Source organism: Alligator mississippiensis, chromosome 5 (genome assembly GCF_030867095.1).
Source record: "Alligator mississippiensis isolate rAllMis1 chromosome 5, rAllMis1, whole genome shotgun sequence".
Classification (NCBI taxonomy): Eukaryota; Metazoa; Chordata; order Crocodylia; family Alligatoridae; genus Alligator; species Alligator mississippiensis.
Window position 1 is genome coordinate 20,255,445 of NC_081828.1, and position 27,085 is coordinate 20,282,529.

Below are 27,085 nucleotides of genomic sequence, written 5' to 3' on the forward strand. Positions count from 1 at the left end.
TTTCGAATGGCTAGCAGGGCTCCTTCACCTGGAAAGGTATACTTTGTTGTTGTTTAGATCAAAGTGAATAAATATAGTCAGCAGACACAGCAGGCCCCATTATTTCAGAGAGATCCAAAATCCTGAGTCCTTATTCAAACTACCTCAACATTTAAATGTTTCAAAGATTAACCCACCACTAATGTAGGTGCCAGTCTCTAATTTAGGTGCCATTGAAGAATGGGAGTCTTTCTAATAACTTTAGTAGGAAGTTATTTGGGCCCTAAACTTCTTAGCATATGACTTCAGTGATGCCTACAGTATAATCCACATAGGGAGTTTTGACTAGTTGTTGCAGGCAGGGTCAGCACCATCCCCCTTCACAAACCCAGCTGCAATAACTCAACAAATCTCCCTACGTGGGATGGGGCCATGGGTGGACAGGGAGTGAGTAGGTGGTTCAGGAGTAAGATGGGCAGGTGAGGCCAGCATCATGGGGCAGTGTTGTAGGGAGGCCCTTGGCAGGGGGTGCTGTGTAGGTAAGTTGGTGTGAGGGGTGCGTGTGTGTGTGTGTGTGTGTGTGTGAGCGCACACGTGTGTGTGTGAGGGGGAACTGCCTGAGTGCTAGGTCCCAGGAGTGGGGCCAGGGATGAGGGGAGGGAGGAGGGGCAGGAGGCATGTGCTGTAGAGCTCACCCAGGCAGCGTGGTCCACAGCTGTCCCTGCTCGCCCGGCCCCGGCCAGCATGTACAGCTTCTGGTGGGCTTGCTTCCGGTGAAACTGCAGCTGCCTGGGTGCTTCTCTGCTCCCCTTGGATCCTCCTCCTGCTCCTTCTCCTTCCTTCCTTGGCTGGCAGGAAACTTCAGCCCCAATGTGCAGGTATCTGGCTCCAGTTCCTTGCTGTCTTCTACCCACTCCACCTGCCCAGTGAAGTGGAGTGGGTGGAAGACAGCTGGGAACTTCCTCCCAGCCACGAGTGGTGCAGCAGGAGGAGTCACTGGATGTAAGGGGAGTGGAGCAGCACCCCGGAGGCTGCAGCCACACTGTTAGCCCCACTGGAAACTGTGCGTGCTGGCTGGGGCTGCACTGGCAGGTGTGAGGTGGAGCACAGCGTGGGTTGCCTGAGGCTGGGCTCAGCCCCATGCAAATAGCCATGGGGCAGCTCCAAGTCAGATGGAATCAATTGGTGCCCATCTCCCACGGGCAGGATCCAGTCAGTTGGCAGCCGGTTCCAGCCTATGGGCTGTATTTTGCCCACCCCCGTAAACTGCTCTGAATGAATGTGTCTTGAAAGGTCACTGAAAGTTGAAACTTCTCGCTTTGGCATTTCAGTAGTGAACTAGTTTTATGAGCATGGTATTGTACAATTTTTTCCTGTTTCAGAAGGGATTCTTTCAGAGGAAGTATTGGATGCAATGTCAGTAGTGTGTCTATAAATAATAGTTTTACAAAAACAGTGTATTATTAGAATTAACACAAGCATGTACCAGCAGCTACTTAAGCAATTAGTTGCAGTGGGATAGTGCATACCTAGATGAACAAAGAAAGCCTCAGGTGAATTGGAAGCAGGAGGCAGTGCCTCTACTGTCCTGAAATGCACTGCCTATTGAGTCTCACTGCTGTCATTATGCTTATATATGGAAAAGGGAATCGGTCAAATCTGTGCATTTATTGAATATCATTTACACTAAATAAGAGCAGTCCAGTTTGATCCAGAACTGTGTAACAGTCATTACAAGAAGAGCTACAACACTGTGGGTGTGTCTACACATTCACTAATGTGCCATAGTTAATGTGCATTTAGTTTAGTACTTCCTTAATGAAGTACTACCTGAATGTGCAGTACCTACATTTACTGCGCAGTAGCGCTGGTGCACAGGTGTTTTGTGACAGTTGCTGCATGGTAGCATAAGAACACTGCGCAGTAGCTTATTAGCATGGTTTTTGCCCAACAAGCTACTCTGCAGTGTTATTAGGCTGCTGCACATTAAGTATCTTGTGCAGATGTGCCCACTGTGTGTAAAACAAACGTCTCATGAGAAACTGAAGGTTTTTTCTTGGTGTAATACAGGTGAGAGAAGAAGTATAGGCCTTTTGGAGCAGAATGTTGGCAGTTAACTCCAGAAAAAAATACTGTTTTGTTATCATAAGTACTGAGCATCAGTTACATCACTTCAAGGGCAAAACTGTTATAGCCACAACTAGTATGTGAAGTTGTGCTGGAAAAGGAACAGCTAACGTGGGGAGCTGCTGGCCAGTGAGAAATGAGCTGACAAATTGTTTTGTGTGAAGAATGATTATTAATATTGTTTGTCAAATGCCAGCATTAATGGAATGCTAAGGCTGAGAAATCAAGCTTTCCAAAGTCAGGAAATTCCAAAAGCTGAGGTGGAAGTGTGCACATGCCTTAAAGGAATACCATGAACTTGCATTTATGCCAATATTTAAATCCAAAGAAAAGAGCTTGCTTTCAAAAAAATAAAGAAGCCTGTGCAGGGAAGAATGCTCAAACTACCTAGAACTAAAGGCCAGACAGTAAAAAGTGACTATAAACAAAAATGAAACACATTATTGATTTTTAGTGTCCAAACTGAGAGGAAAAAGTCCACTTTGGCCCATATTCTCAGCTGGTGTTATGTGCTATTAAAATTTATTTTAGCTGAGGATCTGTTCCTCAGGCCACAAAAAGTAGAACTTAAATTTTATAGGTACAAAGCTTTTAGGTTGAAGAGACAGCTTCCCTCCCCCAAGATAAAATTGTCAAGATAGTAAACGCTTGTCTTTTTTGTGAAAATGTTCACTATATTTTTCTACCTAAGGTACTTACTTGCATGCCCCCTGTTACTGCAATATCTTAGTACCTCAGCAGCTTTCATGTATTTGCTCTCATGACAGCTTTTGAGGAAGGGCAATGCCAACACTAGTTTAAAGTTGGGAAATTATGTTAAATGACGTATTCATATTACAAAATCTTGTAGTACAGCAGGACAATAAGATTAAACAGGGACATAAGCCCATGTCTAGCATCCTGAACACTGGGCCAATCCTCTCAATGATTTTTTAAAATTACTTATATGGCAAATAATATTATATACACAACTATAGAATTCTTTATACAACTTACAAATATTGCTCTTATGCCATACTGATGAACGCATATAGACTAAGTACAGACAGTCAAAAAGCTGGAAGTTCAGTTGATCCAATCTTTGCAGGTTGGTCGAAGCTGCTTAGATTGAATGATAATCAAGTGAACAGACATTTAGTTTTGATTCTGGAAATGCAGCCACATGGCTGCTGTGGCACAGGCCAGTAGTTGGGGGGCACTAGAGCGTGCCTTCCTGTTTGGCGGAAGCAGACAGCTTGGGCCAAGGCTAGCCTGCCCACCATGCAAGTGGAGGAGGTTTGCAAGGGAGGTGGAAAGGAACCTGGGACGCTGGGGGACTGTGAGTTAACTTGAATCTAGAGAGGATCTGGGACAGAAGTTCAATAAACCAATTTAACCTAAATCAGTTAAGTCTGATACTACATCCATCCAAGCTTATCTTAAACTGGTTACGGTCATTTTGAAAGCAGTTTACGTGCACTGAACTTTTGCTGTGTTACAGATTTGAACTGGTTTCCAATCACTTTTACTGGTTTATGTGTAATTTCTGTCCCTAGCTATAAATAGTCATTCCTGCAGCTAAACCTACTCTGATCTGGTGCATATTACATCCAACTTATATTGACTCTGATCCTACTAGGTTCAAGCCAGGAGAAACTTGCATCTAACATTTTTCCTCTTGGCTGTTATTAGAATGCTGGGAACAGAATACTCTCCCTTTCCCTTCCTGTTGCTGAAGTGAAAGCTGAGCTCTCCCCTCTCACTATTCTTGAGCAGCCCGGTGCTGGCAAAGACTTTCTTGATGGTTTTCCTGGTTGCTAGGAGAGCTGCTTTCAGTCCCTTATCCAACATGGATTTTTAACGAAGGCTAAACTTTTTGTCTTCATAGTTCTTTCACTTCAACTGTTTGAGCATGGTGGAGAAATTCTCTTGGGATCCCTATAATGATGGGATCCTTTAAGTGCCTTTTTTTTTTTTATTGATGATTTGGTTTCTCCACTGCATTTAGTAGGGAGAATCCAATAATCATGCTACGGCAACATGGCAATCACATGCGTCTACATGTGACCACTAGCTACATCACCATAACAGCGTGCTCCTTGGGTATAGCGTACCACTACGATGATATAGTGGCAAAATGTAACCGCGTGCTGCAAAAGGAAGTACTAAGACACAGTGCTCTACGGTGACATGTAGATGTGCCCTGTGTTCTAAGACAGCTGATTTGGTTGTCTGTGGGGATGGTGCCTTTGGAAAAATTCAGAAAGATTTCAGAAACTGGGTCAAAGAATCAAACTACAGGTCCCCAATCTAAAACCAGGTAGGGGGTGATAACCATAGCTGGATAAAAATGCATTTAATATCTTATCTAAACACTTCTTTATACAATAATTGAAGTGATTTGAGGTACTATTCCCATTCTGTACTTTGTTTCTTCATTGAAATTATCCTAAATCAACTGAACATTAATACTGTAAGAAACGACTGAAGCCCCTTCTACTACAATCATTATAACATTCAGAAAAACAGTAGAGATATATCAGTGTTTATACATAAATACAGACATACAGGTTACTTACTTTCTCTCTCCTTTGTACCACTCAAAGACTGGAGTAGGAACTCCCGCACCTTCACATCTTATCAATCCATTACCTCCAAGCATCACACCACTTGATTTAAGTTCCTGAATTGTGGGTGCAACTGAAACAAAAGATTGTAAAGAAAAATTTGAAGAAAATATTTCCTGTACTATTATTTTACAGCAAGTTTGAAGTTACTTTCGAAGCTGGATATGCTATATTTTCCTTCAGTCAACCACACTCACAAATTGGTCCCTGTAGAAGCTACCCTTGAGAGCAAATACAAAGTCATTATTTTGTTGTGTGTCTCAGGTATCAAAAATAAAATGATATGAACAAATATGTATCCATTCCAGGTTGAATACAGAATCATAGAAAATTAGGGTTGGAAGGGACCTCAGGTGGTCATCTAGTCCAACCCCCTGCTCAAAGCAGCACCATCCCAAATCAGATCATCCCAACCAAGGCTCTCTCTGCCTGGGTCTTAAAAACCTCCAAGGATGGAGATTCCACCATACCTCTGGGTAACCTGTTCCAGTGTTTTACTACCCTCTTAGTGAGAAAATGTCTCCTAATATCTAACCTAAGCTTCCTTTGCTGGAACTTGAGAATATTGCTCCTTGTTCTGCCAGCTGCCACCACTGAGAACAGCCCAGCTCCATTCTCTCTGGAACTCCCCTTCAGGTATTTGAAGGCTGCTACTAAGCCCCCTCTCAGTCTTTTCTTCTCCATACTAAACAAGCCCAGTTCCCCCATCCTCACCTCATGAATCATGTACCCTAATCCCCTAACCATTTTCATTGCCTTCTGCTGGACTCTCCAATTTATCCACATCCTTTCTGTAAAGGGGGGGGGGGGGAGGGCAGCTAAATGAAACATAGTACTCCAGATGTAGCCTCACTAGTGGTGAATAGAGGAGAATAATCACTTCCCTTGATCTGCTGGCAACGCTTCTACTAATTCAGCCCAGTATGCCGTTGGCATTCTTTGCAACAAGGGCACACTGCTGGCTCATGTTCAGCTTACTGTCCACTGTAACCCCCAGGTTCTTTTCTGCAGAGCTGCTGCTTAGCCAGTCAGTTCTCAGCCTGTACTGGTACATGGGATTGCTCCATCCTAAGCACAGGACTTTGCATTTGTCTTTGTTGAACTGCATTAGCTTCCTTTTGGTCCAATCCTCCAATTTGTATAGGTCACTCAGAATCCTAGCCCTACCCTTTAGCATACCTACAACTAGTAGATGACACCAAGTGGGGGTAGCACAGGGGTAGTTGTAGACTGTTCTGTAAGGGTCTGATCCAAAACCTTTTGAAACCTAGAAAATGCATGCAGTGCAAGGTCATAAATCCTATGAAGAAAGATACCCACTGACTTTCCTGAATTGTTGGTGTAATGAATGCAGGATTCCAAGTAAGGTATACTGTATACGCTAGGGGGCATGATGGCAGCATAGTTAAGGCATTTTGTGACAGCTTCAGAAGCACAACTGTGAAAATCAAGTTGAACTTGCCCAAAAGGATGCCCCCTCTTGACCAGCTGTAGTTGGGGTTCTGGTCATTTGTGCTGGGAAGTCAAAGGTGAAAAAGTCCAATACTAAGCACATCACACCCTTGTGTGCCATGGGCTTTAGAAAGCAGCATGCCTTAACCATGCTAGTTTTATGGTTCACTTAGGCTCTGGGTGGACTTTTATTGGTACTAAAGGATAAATTCCCTTTCACAACTATTTTAAACATATAAAAAGCCTGACATTCCCCAATATTTTCCACTGCTGTTATTACATCCCAATTTACTTTGCCTCTTTCACATCATTTTTTTTCCACAACAAGACATTTAAAAGAATAGTACAGTATTTTAAATTTACAGCAGCAGAAAAATAAAAGTAAGAGTCAATCCCCCATTTACAAGGGAAATCCAGTATTAAGGTAAAAAATAAAAAACTTGCTGAATTGCATAGGAAGAAGGTTAACAAAAGGAAAACCTGAACAAATAAGCAATTGCGCTCTTCTTGGAATTTGTTCTGTATCTTCTATTTTTAAAGATAAATTATGTGCATTATAAAATGCTATAAAAACAAAACCACACAACTTATAAATAAAAACCCATTAATTTTTTTGAAGCAATTTTCCAGATGTTGTTCTAAGGTGCTTATATACACAAAATGCTGACTCTCTCTCATTCTGTTTCTTTCATAATCACACTCATCCTTCTGCTTGTCATGTTAAGAGGCCATAATCTTTTACGATAGCCAACTACTGCTGAAGAAGCAACAGTTATATTAAACAGGAGATTCATAACAAAGTTCTTTACGCAGGCAGGTCAGTTTTGTTATGCTATTTATGTGCCAGTAGGGACATAGCTCAGTACAAATATGAATACATGAATTCCTTTAAAAGTACATGAGGTAAAATTATGATGTATTGTAATGGAATAACCATAAAGCAAGTGTTAACATGAAGTCTCCTAACTTATAGGCAGAAAAGATGCACAAAACCTGCACTTTATCTAGTAAGAATTATTCCCAAAGGAGGGCACAATCCAGATACCTTTGAAGCCAATGGGAGTCTTTCCAGTGACATAATAATATATGAATCAGTGCAACTATACTATCTGAAAACTTTGCATTTCAGCAGCAGTTAAACATATTGTAGTTTGAGAGCGTTATCAGATTCAAATACAGAGTAAAAGAGGAAAACTGTTAACTCAGCCACTAACTTCTGGTTCAACCTTGGACATAATCTCTCTATGCTTCTATGTATCAAGTTATCATTACAGAAACCTGTGATAGCCCATCCAATTTAATATCAAATTGGAGTCTGGGTGTCAAAGGAAGACAAGAGTCAGATTCTAGGAATATAAGCACGCAGCCCTATGTTTAGTAAAAGCATAAAGGAAAGTTTCATTTTAAGGGGAGCCTTTGTCCTCCCCTTCCCAAGGGTATAAGGAGCAGAACTTACAGCTGTTCAGTTCTTTTGCTGTGCACAATTAAATGAAAAGTTTCTGAGCTGCGGGGTGGGAGGGTGGCTGACAGATCCAGAAGTAGAGAACCTCTTGCAGAACCACAACTACCATAAGGTAGGGAATTGTTTCTCTTTCCTCATAAGTGCCATACTGAGTCAGACAATCACCAATTTCTCAGATAGTGACTCTAGCAGATGCTTTAGAGGGAGAATATATATATATATATATATATATATATATATATACAGGGAACATCTATGTAATCTATGCACTGTCATACCCTTTCTGGCATCTGTACGTGTATTCAACTAAATAATGATGATAGAACTGCTCCCTCTTAGGCCCTGCTCTTCATCCTGCCACTGGTAAAGATAAAAGGATCATGTTACTGTTCTGCAGATCTCAAGCACTGCAACCCTCCTGAGACTTGGTATCGAGGCAGTCAGAGCCCTGGTTAAATGAACGCTCACATGAGCCAAGAGTTTAAATTTAATATTACATGCTGTTCTGATACAAACCATTTTATACAATCTACAATCCACTTTGATAATCTGAGTGGAAACTGGTCTGTTTTTTGGCTCTGCTTCCAAAAGACACAATAGCCTAGGGGATCTGTGAAGCATCTTATTAAACTCAAATGGTATAAGATAGCTTTCTTAACATCCACATATGAAGGTATGCTTCACTCTGAAATGAATGAGATCTTGAGAAACAACACATGCAAGTGTGTAATTAGTGATATGAAAGTCCAGGGCCACTTCTGAAATAAATTTGGGATGAAGTTGTATTGTTACTCCACCTGAATGAAATACCATGTATATTGGATGACATGAGAGCTTTTCTTTTGCTTGCCTAGTTACTTTACTTTTTCCTTCTTCAAGTATTCACACATGGATAGCAAGTTGAATTGAAGTGATTGTCAGTAAAAAGGCTACCTTCACTGATAAATGATGGAGTAACCAAGACGGCAGTTCTAATGTTAGATACATCAACACTGAAAGAACTAAATTTAAGTTCCCTGAATGGAGGATACACATGAGGTAGTTTTTCAGAAATCTATTAACTGCTTGATGGGAGAAAATGAAGATACCTTGAATTAATAGACTGCAAACTGAGATTACTAAATGAACCTTAATTAATTAAACTTAAAGATAGACTCATATGCTTTAAAATTAACAAGTAGCAGAGAACAAATGGAATGTGGACTGCCTCAGGTCACAGTTTTTCCCAGCAGCTCAGTATGAGAAAACAAGCTCACACTCTGTTCTTTACAGTCTCAGAGCAGAGGACATCTTACACTGAAACTCCACCGAACAACTTCTCTTGAGGTATTTCATCCAGATGCTACCCTTGGGAGGTTTCAACCTGTGTCTCCCTCCAGCAGGGAGTGGGAATTCTGAAGGGGGCATATTTTGCTTCCTGCTTGGCTGGAGCAGTAGAGTTCAGTGAGCAACCATGTCTCCTGGGTGAAGGGTGGGACAAGGCACCTGGAAGGACTATACTACGACCCCACTCAGAACAGAATGTGTCCAGACATTTGCTCTCCCAGGAGTAATTTAACCCTGTTGTTCCTGGGTTCTCTCCTGGAGTGGCTGTTTTTGCTCTGGGAGAAAAATCCTGAACATCTGTATACTTGTGTTTTCTCCTGGGACAACAACAACTTTATCAAGGAGAACCTGAAGGTCTATATGTGGCCTATGTCTACTGCCTGAGTGAGGCAACTGTATTAGGTAGCTGGTGCACAAGATTTGAAAACCAGAATTTGCAAAGCCATGCCATATCATTTTGGGTTATTTGAGCCCTGTTGCATCTGATCTTCCCCATGACTCTGGGAATCATTACAAATAAGAGGAAAGACATGTATCAGCTGAGAAAACTGCTGAATTAGAAAGGCATCAATCATTTATTGATCTTGCACGTGATCCTCCCCAAACTCATAGAAAGGGCATGGTGCCATATGTTTGATAGCAAGCACATCAACATGAGGAACACCTTCTTCTCCTCCTCCTCAAGATGAATACTTGTTAAAGACTTGGATCAGAATTGACTATTATAGGCGCTGTGTGAACTGAAGGCTTCCCTGCTCAGATGTTCTGTTAAATCTTTGGTTTCTGCAGGGAGATGACAAACATAAAATGTACTTAAATTACAACGCACCACTCCCAGAACAGGAACATTTCATGACACAGAAGTCTTAATCTTGTACCCCCTGCTTCTTTATGTAACGCCTTGATCAGGATTTGAACTGTTCTTCCCTTCAGAAGTAATAGAAAAGACTTGTCCTGTAAGCTGCAAGCTCATTGCTAGGATGTTAATATGGTGCCTGCTATCTGCATGAGGCCATAATCCTTTTGTTTATAGTTGACCCAGGTGCACCTCAACCTCTTTTGTAGGCATCAGTGATTAAACTCTTGGTAGTCTTGATAAGAGAAAAAGGTATATCTAGGTTCGCCTTTCCTGGTTGGCCCAGGAGAGAATGCTTTCCAGAACTCTTCTGGAAGTAAGGTAGCCCAGGGAGCCAGCTGGCTGAGGACTCTAAATCCTCAGAGGTCTCTAGGCAGGGGTGGGGGGTGTTGCAGTGTGTGGGACTGTCTTTGAGCCAGAGACCTTGGGAAAAACCCTCAGTACTTTCAGCTACAGCAGGGAGCCTGGAAGCCTTGAGAGTTGTTGAGTCAGAACATCCAGAGCTGAAAAACTCTCTCCTGACCAGCTAGGGGCTAAGCCCTATTTGCACCTGGGGCTCCCAAGATTTTGAGGCTAGCCACTCTATGACAGAAACTTGACAGCCCTGGAAACCATCGGAGCCTTTGGGAACCTAGAAGCTCTTTCCAGCTTTCCTCTGTTCAACACTTATATTATTCACTGTACTAGTGATCTCTAACTTTGGGTTAAAAAATTAAGAATGATGGGGGCACTGCAGAACTACCTGGGACAGGATTAACAGTGTCTATTGGACGCATCTAATACCTGTTCACTTAGGTGCTCATAAGATAGGAGAATTTTTCTTATTTACTCAGTAGGATTATTTCCTTTTGTTGTTCAATGCCGTTTTGAGCTAAAGATAATTAAGGGTTCTTGATGCAAAATTTCAACATCTGCAGGTGCTAGCTATGAAGCCACTACTATTTGGCAGCTATAGAGCTTAGTCAAGACCTATCTTTTCAGAGACAACAGTCATAGAGATAGTAGTCATAATGTTTTTCTCCCAATGCCGAAGTCAGACCTGATAATATTACACATGAAAAATTGTCAGAATAATCATAGCATGCACCAATGACCTGGGTGGAGGGGGGCATTTAAAATGTCATGTATAACTCCTGCATACAGAATTTGTTGTATGAGGCACCAGTAAGTAGATGCAATCCATATCTGAGAACACTGGAGGATAATTGAGATACCAGGAGGGGACCAAATGGCAGAACTGCGTATGTATGCAAGGTCTTCATTTTGGATACCATCCTAATGTTGGTCAGTGTTTATCTGTCCATGGGGAAGGAAGGAACATCTGATTATTATGTTTACATTGGAAATAGGAGCACTAATCAATATCCCCTGTTTTTCCATCTGCTCATGATCTATAATTTGCTGGATCTGGTCCTGATCCAGGATGTTTTTCCATCTGGATGTTTTTTTCCATCCAGGATGTTTTTCCATCTGCTCATGATCTATAACTTGCTGGATCTGGTCCTGATCCACTAATCAATATCCCCTGTTTTTCCATCTGCTTTCTACATGAGCTCATTTATACCATTCAAGATCTTCCTACCTCAGTTTCTCCACTGTCATTTTAGGTACAGGATTTACTTATTACACAATGATGTTATGAGGCTTTATTTATTGGTCCATATAAGACAGATTAATGACATGGCACTCTGAACTTCCTGCATAAAAAGATGATTCCCTGAAACTCTATAGTAACAAAAGAAGCATTTTTGTCAAATAAGGAACAAGCTCTAAGTAAAATAGTCATAGCCTCTTGGGAATTTACCAGAACGGTTGCAGATCGTGTGTGGAATCAATCATTCAAATTAAGTAAGAAATCAGTCAATCAAGCAATAGGAATAACTCTAGTCAGGGCACATAACACTGAGGAAAAAGGACCTCTCTCAAAATTATGTATTAGAGATGAGATCATGACAGTCTGGTAGAGGCAAAATACATGAAAGGCAGGCAAAAGGATATGAGACAAATGAAGATTTTTCTTATTCTAGAAAAGTATCCATGTTCAGACCACAGAGAAAGAATCTCAAAACTAGCTCATTCTATGGTTCCCCATCATAGCTATCTGATAAACTTTCCTTGCCTAGGAGCAGTCCTGACAAAAGAAGCAGGTAGCTCCACATAGCTTCCCCACTAAATCAGAAGCAAGGTAAATAAGTCTGTGTGGCATTACAGGTAGATTAATTAGCATGGGGCTGGATTAACTGAAACAGTCATTCACCATTGTTAATTAGCAGGGATGTGCGAAGCAGGCCTTATTCGATTCGGATTCAGCCTGAATCGGGGACAGTGATTCAATTTGTTGATTCGGATCACTGTCCTTGATTCAATTTGGCTGAATCTGAAGATTTGATACTGATTCGGAGAATCAGAGGTTTGGACACGTACACAGCTTTAAATGTTTTTTCTACATACCTTGAGGTACCAATGCAACTTGTGAATGCTGCAATGCTGGGGTGCATGGAGCATCCCATAGGAGTGGGAGTGTGTGTGTGTGCGTGGGGGGGTCCTCCACGTGCTCAGCAGCAAATCCAGAAGTGGACTGGAAGTACTTCCGGTCCACTTCTGGGTCCACTGGGGAGTGCACAGGAACCCCCCCCCCCATTGCCCCGGCTAGGCAATCAGCCATGGGGAGAGGCCGAGGTGCCCCCCCCCAGACACAGGAGGCACCAGTCGTGAAGCTGGGAGGAGGCACAAGGGCCCCCCCCCTCCAATGTGTTCCCTGGCAGACCTGGTAGTTCACTGGAAGTGCTTCTTGTCCACTTCTGGGTCTGCTGCCGAGCACACTGGGGAGCCCCCTGTACTCCTATGGGATGCTCCATGAGCCCCAGTATCGCAGCATTCATGAGCTGCACCTGGTACCTAGAGGCATGTAGAAAAAACATTTAAAGCTGTCTCTATGTCCAAATCTCCCAATCTTTCCAAATCTCTCTGAACTGATTCTGAGGGTTCCAATTCAATTCGGAGATTAAAAGGTCCTCTGATTCAATTCAGATTTGGAGATTTGGCCAACAAATTGGACCGAATCTCCACCAAATCGAATCAGGGACCAAAGCTTCACACAGCCCTACTAATTAGCTCATCTGAATCACTACGTGGACATGGGTATTAGGGCTGTGTGCAGCTTCGGTCCCTGATTTGATTCGGTGGAGATTCGGCCTGATTCGGTGGCTGAATCTCTGAATCTGAATCTAATCAGGAGACCCTTTAGTCTCTTTGAATTGAATTGGAACCCTCTGAATCAATCTGGAAAGATTTGGAGATTCAGATATAGACACAGCTTTAAATGTTTTTCTATATACCTCAAGGTACCAGCTAGGTCGTGAATGATGAGATGCTGGAGCAGATGGAGCATCCAGAAGCACTTCTGGTCCACTTCTGGGTCCACTGGGGGGCATGTAGGGGGCCTCCCCACATTTCCCTGGTGTGGTGACTGGTGCCTCCTGGGTCTGGGGGGGGATTAGGGTCCCCCCAGGGCCACTCACTGAGCTGGAAGGGCACCAGGGGACCCCCGCCGTGTGCTCCCCAGTGGACCTGGAAGTGGATCAGAAGTACTTCTGGTCCACTTCTGGGTTTGCTGCTGAGCATGTGGGGGGCCCAGCCGTGCTCCTGTGGGATGCTCCATCCACTCCAGCACCACAGTGTTCATGAGCTGTGCCTAGTACCTTGAGGTATGTAGAAAAAAACATTTGAAGCTGTGTCTAAGGCCATATCGCTGATTTGGCATCTAATCTTCAGATTTGGATTTGGCTGAATTGAATTGGGGACAGTGATCTGAATCAACAAATCAAATCACTTTCCCTGATTCGGGCCAAATCCAAATCGAAAACGGCCTGTTTTGCACACCACTAATGGCTACACGGCTTCTGGATTCAGAGGAATAGTGGAAGATGTCTGTGTGTGCCAGGCATAGTGAGTTTACCAAGGAGACATAGTCTAATAGCTCAAAAACTACTTCCCCTGATGCAAACCATACTTTCCACATTGCTGGGTACCTTTGCTATCTCTGCAATATGAGCAGGCAGATGTGTTAGTTTTTTCTGTCCAGAGAAGAGGAATCATCTTTTTCTTATTCATTTACAGCCATTTAAGCTTAAATTATCTTTAAATTTTAATAAAAAAGCCTTAATGCTAGCACACACCAGTTGGCCAGCATTAGTCCTTATGAATCAGGCAGATGTGAAAGTGCAAAGAAAAGAAAGAATTCTGTTTTTAAAGCACTGAGATAAAATGCTTTGATTTTTCTGAATGATTTATTCCCTGGTATCTGTCTTACAGGGAATTTCAACATTTATTGTTTTAATTCAAAATTGAGATAAAAACAAAATGCGTAATATCCAAATTCTGCGCAAGATGGAATGATTGTTCTCCTCCCAGCTTTAAAATTGACACTAGATACTCCACCTATGTTATATTCAGTTTTTTGTAGTTCCTTAAGGACAGACATCTTTCCCATTCTCTAGTAGAGAAAAAAGTAAGTTTACGTGGTGCAGTTACATTTCTGGTGAATTGACTGGTAATGTACCAAGCCAAAATGTATTAGCTCCTGCTGCTTTCATTGGTGTGGAAGACAGTGAATAACTGGACAAAATTACAGCTCTAAAATACCTGCTGCCTTCTGGTTGGTGATGTTGTTTCAGCAGAGAACCGAAAGACAAAAACAAGTTAGAGATTTATTGGGTCCCCAGCTGTATCAATATGAATTAAATGGTTCACTGTTTTTCCAGCTAGTCACCAAAGACTTATTTCTTAAACAGAGATTCATGATTTTATATTTTTACTGATGTCAATCATGCTGAAATGTGTAAATGTGGATAATCTGGATTTACTGGACAGTGGCTGACATCTTCATCTCATAAGTCAGAATTTGCAAATTTTTTTAGCTTATATCAAAGCAGTTTGCTCCCTACTGAGTTGTGCATGTGCAGCTTTGTAACAAAGCAAGTCTAACAATTTGAAGGGGCTTGTGTGGGGAGGGAGGGGGGTGATTGATTCTACCTTTTCTCACTCTACTCTACTTTTGTCTTACTTCATAGATAAGGAAACTGAGATCAGGAGGACTGATTTTCTAGTAAAGATATTATAAGAGAAGTAAGAGTAACAGAGTGTATTGACCCAATTCTTCTCATGCCTGAAGCATTAGGGTTATACTGAGCTATTTAGGTAAACTCCTGCTTGGGGGTCATGTGAAGTTACAACACCCCAGAGGTTGCCCAAAGCAGCACCAATTTTAGGGCAAAACAAATGCTTTCTGGTGTTTCTAAGCAGTGCAAAGGTTATAAGTTTGTTACTGTATCCCTTTTGAGCTACAGCTTTCAACCATCTTGCCATGGCTCAGCTGGCATGCAAGTGGGACACAACCATGCTCCTGTGCTCTTCCTGCCTTCTTGCCTTATTTGTATGTAGCTCAGAAAAAAAAAGCCAGTGTGGAGGCTCTGTGGGCTCTCCCACCCTTCATACCTATATGAAAGCCAAGTAGATTCTGGCCTTTTGAAATTACTGATGGGAAATGATTTAAGTTTCACTGAATCCAAAGAGCAATTAAAACCTTTTAAAGCTCTTGGCAGATTTCCTGTGAGGCCATTAGAAATGTTCTAATTGATATTAATATTATTTCCTGCAAACAAATACAGTAAGTAATCCTACATCATGCCAAACAACATTGTATCAGACAAACAAACTGCTCAGATGTTGACATTATTATTATTATTTATTGAAACTATAGCAACACTCAATAATATTTAATGTCAAATAAAATGTTTTTATTTAGGAGTTATTAAAATGACTTCAAAACTGTTAGTGAACACCATTCTGTTAACTTAGTGTTATTGCTAAGTGATTCCTGATATAATCAGGTCATTGACAAAATACAGAGATGATATTGAAGATATGAGAATGCCCCCCTCCCTCATAAGAATGAGTCAATAAAGTCAAACTTAGAGGACTAGGTGCAGTAAAACAAGAACTAGAATACAGAAAAAGTCCAAATCAATGAGGTTTGGTGAGCTTTTGAGGGCTGCATGGGCAGCCCTAGCCCTTGACAGTCACCCCACCCCCTGGTCACCAACTTGGGACTGGAAGTCCCACCCATAACCCCTGACCTTTGCCACCAGAAGTCCCTCCCCTAGCCCCCCAAAATACTCCTTTTGGGAGGGGGAGGTTGCCATCTTAGAACCAAGGGAAAAAAAAAACAAATCATACACTAAAAGTCAAACACAAATTATAAGTTTAATTATAAAAAATATTATTGTCATGATCTGTGTTTGTGCACAGTATATAGAGGTGATTGCATAATAACTCAGAATAAGTTCTTAGTCTTTTATATTGTGTGTGTAGCAGGGGCATAGGGTATGTTAGGGGGTTGTGTATATGTGGTTGTGGGGGCAGGGTGTGGGTGTGTAGCATTTGTGGGGTGTGGGGACCTCCCCCGCCACACTCCCCATATTGTGCAGCAGCAGGCTGGGGCACTGGTGCCCAGCTCTGGACAGTGCCGCATATCGCAGTGAGAAGCGCAGCCCCTGCCAGGCAGTTTGTATCACTGGTGCTCCCTGCACTCAAGCAGCATGAAAGGGAAGCCGCAGGCACAGGAGCTGGCTGCCTTCCCTGCCCCAGCCAGCTCTAACATATGGGACTTCCCTGCTGCTGCTTGAGTGCAGGGAGCACAGGTTATACAGACTGCCCAGCAGGGGGATGTGCTCCTCTCTGTGATGTGCAGCACTGCCAGCACCCCAAACACCCCTGCCTGCTGCTGCACCTTGGGGGAAGTGTGGGAGGGGGTCCCCACACTCCTCCCACCCTTCCTCACACCCATGCTGTCCAGGCAAGCTCTGCACTGCTGCCACTCCCTTGGGCATGGGCTCCTAGTTGCCACCAGCCCCATGCTCTCACTCCTGCCCAGCTGCAGCCCCATCCCCACCCTGCTCCCACTGCTTTCCTATCTGCTGCCCACCTGCAACAAGCGAGTGGGGCATAGGGAAGCCTGAAGCAGTGGCAGTACCACCAGCAATCCCACGGGGAAGCCACTGCTGTTTGGGCATGGCCCTTCCACCCACAAGTGTGGGAGTGAGGTGCAATAAGGTATCTTGTGGGGTGTACACGTGGGTGCCTTGCTCCCACCCTCTTGGGTGGAAGGGCTGGGCAGGGCACAATTCCTTGGTGGTGCTGTGGGCCAGATGAAAGTGCTTGGCAGGCTGGATCCAGCCTATGGGCTGTACTTTGCCCACCCCTACCTTAGCATCTCTGTCTTCTTCACACAACCTCTTAGAAGTTTGAACTAAACTATAGGCAGTCCTTAGACTTACAACACAATTGGTTCCTGAAAACTGTCTCTTAAGTCGAAACGTTGGAACTTGGAACCAATTTTTTCATAAGAAACAAGGTTATAAATGGGGGATTGGTTCCTGAACCAAGGCCTGATACCCTATTTTCACCAAAAATACCCCCGAATTTTGTATTCGATCAATTATAGATGAGTAATATAGCCACATTAATGTATTTATATTGTAAATAGCAATCAAATTGATTTGGAAGGACTTCTTTGAGGTGACTTTGCTGGACTTTTTGAAAGGCTCTCAGTTGGACTTTTTGAAGGGTTCTTGGCTGGAGTCTTCTCAGGAGTCTTGGCTGCAGGTTTATTTGGAGTCTTGTCTGCTTTCTTAAAGAAAGTGTCCAAGGAAGTTTAGACAGATGTTCTTCAGGGAGATGAGCGACACAGAGAACTTGTTCGCTGGCGTGGTGTTGCATTGGATCAAGGGTTGTAAGTTGAAACTGACATCATAAAGTTGAAACAGAGTGTCCATTTATAAATGTTGTCAGTGCAAAATGTTGTAACTCAAAACATTCTAAGTTGAGGACTGCCTGTATTGGTTTGTGCAACAGGCTGAGCATTTCTTTCCACACTATGCTGTCAGGTATTTATTTGAAAGACTCTACACAGCTTAGAGGACTTCACTATAAACATAATAAAAAATACACAAGTGAGCAACAAACAAATGCATGTGCTCAGAGGTATAACATATCAGTAAAGATTAAAGCTGTTTTACTTAGTGAGCTAAACTGAAAGAGGGAGGGTGATAGCTGCAAACAATACCCAAGAGGAAATGCTAATTGAATTGTTAATATTCTCATTATGGTAAACATAATAATAAAATTTAACAATTAAATTATACAAGGCTTTTTGTTGACAATAGTTTATAATAATAAAATTAACTTAAATTGTAAAAGAATGTAGGCAATGTAGAGATTAAACAATAATACAAAATAAAAGATACTATGCTATTACTGGTATATCCATCAATTCTGGTATATGGCTTTTGTGACTCAGAGCAGCACTCCCTCTTTTTCAGGTCCTGATGAAGAGTTCATAAATTTATAGCAAGTGTTTTAATTATTAACCTTTAATTAAATGAACAGAACTTGTATGAAAGACTGAAGTTAAAGAGGAATAAACATTCTGATGACCAGGGAGGGACTCAAGCATATTCTTTACATCTTTGCTGATTTGGGGCCTTCATTATACACTTCTTAGCTGGTAATCACTAAGGCAGAGAGGGAAAGAGCAGGAAAGCTATTCAGAAATTAAGTGACTCATGATGTACATTTTCTTGTCTCCTATGTAGATTTTAGCAGTAGCTTGGAAGTACCAACATCAAGCATTCAACTAGTAAAACAAAATATTAATGAGAACTTCAGGGGCTTGACAGACTGAATTTGCATTAACTAGAGGTACTGATGAGGGTGTTGTAAAGTTATTATTGGCACAAGTTTTGTGGGACTGAAAGGTGAGCTGTGCAGGTCTTACTGAATAAAAGATGATAAAAACTTTCCAGCAGTCGACACCATCACATATTCTGGTTATGCCAGTAACTGTGAGACGGGGATTAGGAAGTGTGTTTTGATTCATCTGCCTCATCTTTCACACTTTACATACTACAGAAATAATGATAATATTGGTATGAACAGAGATTATAGCTGTCACAAATGAGCCAGAGTTTTTACAAAGAGTTTTTGAACTGCATCATATTTTGGAAAAAAATCCATTGTATATTCATTTTGTAGCCCACGGCAGTAGGGCAAAGTCTGCGGTTACCCCTGTTGCATAATCTTCAGAAGTGGGGACCTACTGAAATTGAGGAAGCAGGCAACCCATTTCACAAGCTGACGACAGAGCTGGCTGCCATTTTTGCAGGCTTATAGCGGCAGGCCCCCCTCACCTCTCTGATTTGTCAAGGGGCCCTTGTGGCCTTGCCTTCACCACTGATTGGCCGAGAGGGCTGTCCATCATGTGGTTCTGCCCTTCAGCCAATCAGCAATGAGGGATAGGGAAGGGCGGCTGCTATTTTGGCTGCTCCCCTTTGTACCAGCAGAACCCCCCTCCCCAGCAGCCTGCAAAGTTGGGCCACAGCAGCTACTGGCTACCATTGGGGAATCAATGTTTTATTTTTAGGGTTTTTTTTATTATTATTTTACAGTTTTCCTGGACATTGCCTGATTTCATGGACAAGATTTCCTAGCCATTGCCTGATTTCACAGTTTCCATAAAATCACAAATTGAGTACGTCCCTATTCATAAGAATTAGTCACTGGCACTGTTAATATATGGACCATAAGCCAAGAAATGTTTGGATAGCTCTTTTGTTTACTTTCATGTACACATGTGATCCTGTGTAGCACAACTGCAGTGTTACATGTATAAGTGTAAAAACGATAAACAAGACAGGAACCTGTTCTTGTATCAGATAATGTAGGGCTATCATGCTATTTCTGCCTTGTAAGTAAAACATAGCATGAGTTTGTATACAATTTACAGCAGAGGCTCATGGTTATATTCTTTCCATAATGGGTGTGTATAACTCCAATAAAAGGGGGCAGAATGTATTCCTTAACAGCAAATTAAACAAATCCTGTATGCTACAAACCTATCTGTTTTCACTTTAGTAAAGTGTGACAGGGCACTGGATGTGCCTGCCACTTAAAGAGGTCAGACAGCCTGCTGAGCCACTGGCAGGCTTAATTGGAGAGTCAGCTTACCCAAGGGCTGGCAGGTAAGGTTAGGCTTGAACATGAGAGTCCACCAACGAGGGCTAGGTGTAGACGAGGTATAAACCCAGACCCTGAAAGTGGGGCCGGCATGAACATCATGGGAGCTGGTAGAGGAACATCACCCAGAAGGAAAGCTGCTGCTTCTGAATGCCAGCAAGGAGAATGACATCCGGAGGTTTGGGTAGGAATCAAGGGGATGGAGGAGGTTCCTGGGGACTCAGCATGGGGTCCAGAGCCCTGGGAGAGTGGCTGACAATGCACCAATGGGGGTTCAGGGGAACTGGGGAACATGAAAGCATGTGGGCAGCCTCCCTAATTATTATTTTACCATGAAGGCATAGCAGGAGAGACAGGAAGGCACCCTACGTATGGAGAGGGGCATGGTTATGGAGCCTCCAGGGGAATGTCAAAGCCACCCCTGGGACCTGATCCTATGACACACAGCAAATAAATTAATTATTCCAATGAACATTATAATTTATTTTGTTAGAAATGTCTCTGCTTGCAGTGATGCTGCCAATTATTGCACTCTTTGGTCTTTCCCAGTTCATAAATAAAACACTAAGAGGCACAAGGCACGGAGAAAAAATGTTTTGCTTTTTATGTTGATATTTATTTGTTCCATAATTTGTTCCCACTCATAGTCAATGCATCTGGAGTATTTTCAATGAATTAGGCACTTGTGCTGGTCTATGGGATATCATTAGACATGAGATTCTGTGTGTCGTTCCAACTGGAAACTAGGCAAAGCAATACTGATTCTGGCTGCTACACCAAGGATTTTCATCCTTTTTTTAATGTTTGAAAGAACAGGTAAAACAATGCAAAAGGTACATTGGCATTCAGACAGTTACAAAAAATATGCAAAAACTCCAACTAGAACAGCTTTCATCTTTTAACATTTTAATGAGCTTTGGGACTTTTATGCATATTAGTTATGTTGCCCTAATTACTCATTATAATTCTAATGTGCATTTTATATTTAATTACAATGCTTATAAAGATTTGGTATGGACAGTAAATTATTATAACTAGCATGTGCATAATGATTATGAGCTGAATTTATTAACTTTTACACTATCATTCAATGGTGGTAACTTTCAATTTCACCTTTGTGATTAACCACATTGTCCGATTAAACAAACATTTTTGTGGAATTAATTGTAAATATCAAGAAGAAGTATCCTTTTTTATTTTCCCAATTTTCATCAAATTTTAATTTGGCTTTCTTTAGTTTTTTCTTTTGTTAAGCAAATTGCTCCTTAATGTGTTAAAATAAAGATAATTTTCTTACAAGGGAACAGGTTTTCTAAATGTCATTGAAACAGGAAGCCTAATATCAATGCTCTTTCAGATCTTCAGGGTTTCTGAGTGTGAAAAGCACAGATTTTAACAGGCACTAAGCAGAGTTATTTATATCTTCTATTTAGCCGAATACTGTAAAAATAGTTTGTTTATGAAGATTTATTAATCTCTGCAGAACAGTTCAACTTGATTAGGGAAAAATGAATGCTTAGATTAAAACGTTCATTTATATATGTTGTTCAAATTGCAGAAAGAAAATTAATTAGTTTGTTACTCTTATTTTGTTAGTTCAGAAGTATGGTCTTCTAAATATTTACTGAGGCTTCAGTGAAAGTACACAGTACCTGAGATCCTTGCTTTGGGCCAGAGGCATTACCCTATCTTATACTGAATAGCTCTTGCACTGAGTAGTCTGCCTCAATTCCCAGATGAATGGAATGACTTACATATATATACTACTCAGCAGGAGAAACTCTCCTTTAGCTATTAATCAGACAAACTCCCCATGAAATCAAAAGAGGTGCCTGAACCTAGAAGGATTTAATACTGAGTGAGGGTGTCAGAACTTGTTCCAAGAAAAATAAACTTTATCCAGGGTGTGAATATTTGAGAAAGAGGCAAATACTATAGAAGTCATGGAGTTAAACATCTAGGAGATTATTGGAAAGAAATTAAATGAATTTACAAACCCACTGAATTCAATGAGACTTGTGTACAGCTCATGTCATGATTTAATTTCCATCTGCCATATTTTAGATGTGCTTTTCTGGAAGGATGTAATCTAATTTTTTCATACTGAAGAGGGGGCAACGTTTCAAGGCTTCTCTGCATGTAGAATGTTAGTTCAATTTTACAAAACTAATTCATGTTACTATCAAACTAACTCCCCCAAACTAATTGTTGGAGCGATTTGAGCAGAATTACAAATGCTCCTTTCAGCAAGTAGAGGCACATTTTTAATTTAGCATGATGAAGGGAATTTCTGAATCTTCTAAAACATGAATCTCTCATAGGAATATCTAATATATTGTGCCAGCAGACCATATAACTGTGGCAGGCCTAGCCCTGCAGTGGGGGTCATGTGCTCTCACCAGCTGGCTAGCCTGCCTTCTCCCCCTTCTGAGCTCCTCCAGTTTCCCACCCTCTGTCTCACCTTTCCTTTGGGCCACTTGGCTTTTTTGCTTTTGGCACTTGTCCAGGGACTGACTCGCTCGGCTAGGGCCTGATTTGTTCTAGTTGCTCCCTTCAGCCCTGTGCCCACTCAGTCCAGCCTCAGCTCTCTGGTAGTAGCAGCACAGCTAGGAATTGAACTCCCCAGAATGATCTGGCCCTTTGGGTCCCCTTTTCTTCCCCTGCTCCTAAAAGGGATTAAATCCCATCTTTTCCTCTCTTTCATGACATGAGCCCTTGCCTTCAAGGTGTGACATGAAGGGTGCTTTAAGGCACCTGCACAAAAACCTCCACCTCCCCTCATAGTCGTTTCCAATTCTCCGGACATCCACTACAAAGCAGAAAGGAAAAATCCCAGCTGTAAGCTCTTCCTTTGCTTTGGGGTGATGAATACAGTCTTTACTCCTGGCTTTGCCCCAAGGGCCTGCTGCTTAAATCACCCAGAAACAAAAAGGGAGAACAGCAAAAAAACACACTCCCCTTCTGGGGCTAATCGCAATGTTCACTCAGGCCTTCTCTCCCTCCAGCAGAGACCATTGTGCCCATGATCATGACTCCATTGCCCTTCAACTGAATGGCAAACCTTTTTACCCCCAGAGGCCTGGCTTATTAGCTGGCTTGAGCACAGGGGCTGTTCCTTAGTCTCAGTCCTGCCAGCTGCCTTTCTCCAGGCCACAAAAACTCTTCTGGTGTTCAGAAACTCACCCGTTCTGCTGGCTTTGTAGCCCTCCCCGAGTAACAGAGCAAAGGTTCCCTATTACACTAAGCACTGACAAAACTTTTATATAGATTTACTATTTCCTGAACATAAAACCTCCCAGCACTAGAATAAGTTAATTAAAAAAATGGAAGTAATTACTTTATGGAAAATCAGTGATGAAAATGAAATGCTTACAAAATAACAGGATTGAAAAAACACCTTTCATAGGGAAATGCGCAATAACTCTTAAAAACTATATAACTGGAGATAATGGGTCACTTCTATAAATCATGCATTATAGATCTCCAGTCTTGTTCTTCATGCGATATTGTACTCACATTATATTCAACTCTTAACAATTTTAAACATTATATAAAGAGGAAAAAAGTCATCCTAAAAGACATATTATGAGGTAAACAAGCATTATAACTTCTATTTTTTTCCCCATGTATACCAGAAATGGTTTATTTTATGATAAAAATGCAATTGAGAGGGGAAAGGGAATAGAATACTTTATGTCATGCTACTCTTCAAGGTGCAAATAAGTCTCATTTCTATCAACTTCCTCCATTTTCTAGTATGCTGTTTTTCTAATTGCGTACACATACTTTAGTATACAGTTAAATGAGGTGCTGTAATGTACAAATAAAGCACTAAGATCTTTTCTTCCATAAAACACTTCTTTACTTTACATTACATTAACCTTAATGGCAATATAAATATATATTGATGGGAAACGATGTCCCACACTAAGCATAAGCTATTTCTCATAGCTTTCTTGCTTTTATGTAATTCCGTGTATGCATGAGTGCAAATTGCAATATTGCATTGATAAAGAGTAAATTCTTCTTAAACTGGATTGTCATAGTTAAAAAAAATTATACAATAGTGTCTTATCTTGAACATATTACTTTGTGGATGGAAAGGCAACATAAGACCAACAACAGTAGCAGAAAAATAATGTTGTCCTGTATCTTAATGCACTTCATTATCTGACACATTATATAAAGGGAGGTATTTACCTAGTTATATTGAATGCTTACTCTTTAAAGGGCACAATGAGTAGTCTCAGTAGTTAATGTGTGGCATTAGCCAGAGAGCAATGTTGAGAGCAGTACAGTTCTACTTTGTGTTAGGGAAGAGAGAAAATACCTCTATGTTGCTTAAGGGGTAATTGTGAGAGTAATCCTAGATCCTTAAGGGTTGATACAGATGGGGGATTGGGGTGGGGAATTGCTGTGGTTCACCCTACTTTCTAGTTTATCACTCCCAGGTATAGCAACTTGGTAGTAGGCTACATGCCCCATTGAGAACTACAGTTCAGGATGGTTCTTATAACATTATATGTGCTGTGTGCTGCAGAAGGGAAGGGATTCATATTTCCCAATCCCATCTCCTGTATGGTTATCTAAACCTTGCCTATACTGAAATACTATGCAACTATGGTTTACAATGGAATTAGTTTGCATTGCTCTCCTTTTATTCCTGCCTGTTAGTTCAGAGGTGATGACAGGACTAAAAGTCCTGCCATTCTTTGAATTTCTACAGTCTAGTATTTACCAATTGCTTACCACAAAGTGCTTGACTTGTATCTATCATGCTTGGGATTCCACTGTGGTCTCTTGTTCAAGAACTGCCCATGCCTAGGAGTGCTTAGCTTCCAAAATCAGAGGAGATCAGGTGCTTTCAGGTTGGCATGCCCCTCCAGCACACAATATTTCCAGCAAATAATGTGTTTTATTCTACATGACTGTTAAATCTTGAATGCATATAAAGGGAGGTGGTGCTTTCCCCATCCTTGGGGATCTTCAAGAGGAGACTGGACAGGCATCTGGCTGGGATCACATGATCCCAGGTTTGGTGGCCCTTTTCTTGCCTGCCAGGGGCAGGGGGTCGGACTAGATGGCCCACTGAGGTCCCTTCCAACCCTAGAATCTATGAATCTACGACATGGAACCACATAGAGACAAATCCGGCAATCAGACCCTCTGCAAGCACACAGATTTTAAACACTTTAGCCATGATTTTTACCCTCTGCAACCTCACTGACTCCACTTGGACCAATAGGTTTAATCTGGTTTAAAAGGTTTTCAGAAGTGCCCAACCCTTATATTTTATACCTATATTTAATGAATAAGGGCATAGGCCTCTCATAGTATCCAGGGTGAATAAACAGAAATATATAACACATTTTCTGTTTGCATAGAAGACTTGGTTGTAACTGGGAATGAACAGAAGCACAGAAAATAAAAACAAACATAAACACTATGTTTGGCTTTGTTAGATACATTGGAGTTTATGTTTTTTCTTTCATCAGCCTGTATGACCCAATTCAAAATTAACTAAAACTAAAGACTTTTCATTGACTTCAACAGGCTTTGAATGAGACCCATAGAGGTGGAGTAAAGGAGAATTTCACAAGTTTAAAATATGTTGAAAGAGAAGCAGAATAGAACAAACACCAAACAAAAAAAAAAATCACTCCAAAACCCAACACTACAGTGCTATTGTTTCATAATCTCTGTTATTATTCTATTGGATAGAAATATGCCATCACTATTTTCTTACTGACCTATAGAATAGGTAAGGATCTTCAGACTCCAAAAACTATAGACTAAATCACACAGAAGAGCAAACTAGCCTTAGTTTGTGCAACTGAATCTTTGATACACAAGAAGAATGGATTTTGGAGAGACTTCTCTTAGAAGGAAAAAATGATGATACTGTATTAATCTTCTTCTAAGAGACGCAGAAGAGCTTATTTGTAGCAGTGAGTCAGAATCTCAATAGCAAATTTGGATGACAGTTGGAAATTTAATATTCAATGAGAAAACATTTTCAGTAAAAATGTCACACAAGTAAGTTACCTTGTAACTTGATTTACATAGGGTTTCCATTCAAGCTATAATGCCCAGATCCATGAAATATAGAAAGGACAGATGCAGAGGGGTTGCAGCAGTGTAGTCACGCACCCCTTCGGTTGTGCTGCATGTGAGCCCTTGACATGGAGTCTGGCTGGATCTCTGCTTTCACACTGCTCTGCAGTCCTTCCCACTGCTGTTGAATTCAGTGGAGAGGAGGAGTGAACGGGAAGGGAGAACAGGAGGAGCGTTCACCCCCAGGGTGCCAGAGGCATAAAAGCTTTGGCCAGATCCTGCTCTGATCAGCTGGTGAACTCAGATCTTACTGATCATACAGAGCTCTGGCAGGATTCTGTGCTGACCACAGCTAACTGTGCATGTGTGGCACAGCCAAAGTTGGGTGGGGGGCACCTTCCTTGCCCCATTCCTAGACCAGAGACTAAATACAGATAGTAGCCCAAATTTGGCCAGTTGCATTTCAGAGCGGTGGAAAATGGGAGAAACAGGCATTGCAATACTTTACAAAATGTTATGGAAATTGAAATCCAGTTTATTTCCAATTGTTTGCCAATGTATCCTCCTTTCTGATCCTTTTTTCCTTTATTTCCTGGAAATTCACTACAGCAACTCAAGCAGGATAGGCTGCTCTTCCAGAACATCTGCTTTTAGCTCTGCTTATGATTTATATAAATATCTTAGTCCTATAGCATTTTCACAATTATTCTATTAAGGCTTCATCAGCAATACAGTATTTTGCTACCAAAACCATATCAGTGGTGGGCATGAAAAGATTCCACCTCCCGCCCATTATAACTAGGTCAACAAAACCCCAAGAGTGGGTACAGCTCAGTTGGCATAAAGAGTAGTTTTGTCAGTTTAGGCAATGTTTTCAGTCATAGCTCTGTTGGCAAGCAGTCTCTGAAGTCTGCTGCCAGGTCCAGACTGCCATCTCCCTCTGGAGTTAAAAGGGCATCTAAATGTTGTAGTTATGACCTCACACTAAGTTCCCCCCACTCAACACCCCTGGCTAGTGCTTCCCCTAAGAACTACAGACCAGAACTCAAGCCAGTAAGCCTCTTTGGTTGCATGATGGTAATAAGGTAGTTTTAGAATACATCTTTAAGAATACACCATTTTGTTCTCCATTAACTGCTCGTAATACTA

General features: G+C 41.5%; 1 protein-coding gene across 1 annotated transcript in view; it reads right to left on the reverse strand.

Moving 5' to 3' along the window:
• NEGR1 (neuronal growth regulator 1) overlaps window positions 1-27,085 on the reverse strand; it is a 654,907-nt gene that overhangs the window by 147,716 nt on the left and 480,106 nt on the right. The window contains exon 5 of the mRNA XM_019489191.2: window positions 4,665-4,785. Within this exon, the coding sequence (XP_019344736.2) occupies window positions 4,665-4,785 (121 nt within the window). The remainder of the gene's footprint in view (window positions 1-4,664; window positions 4,786-27,085) is intronic.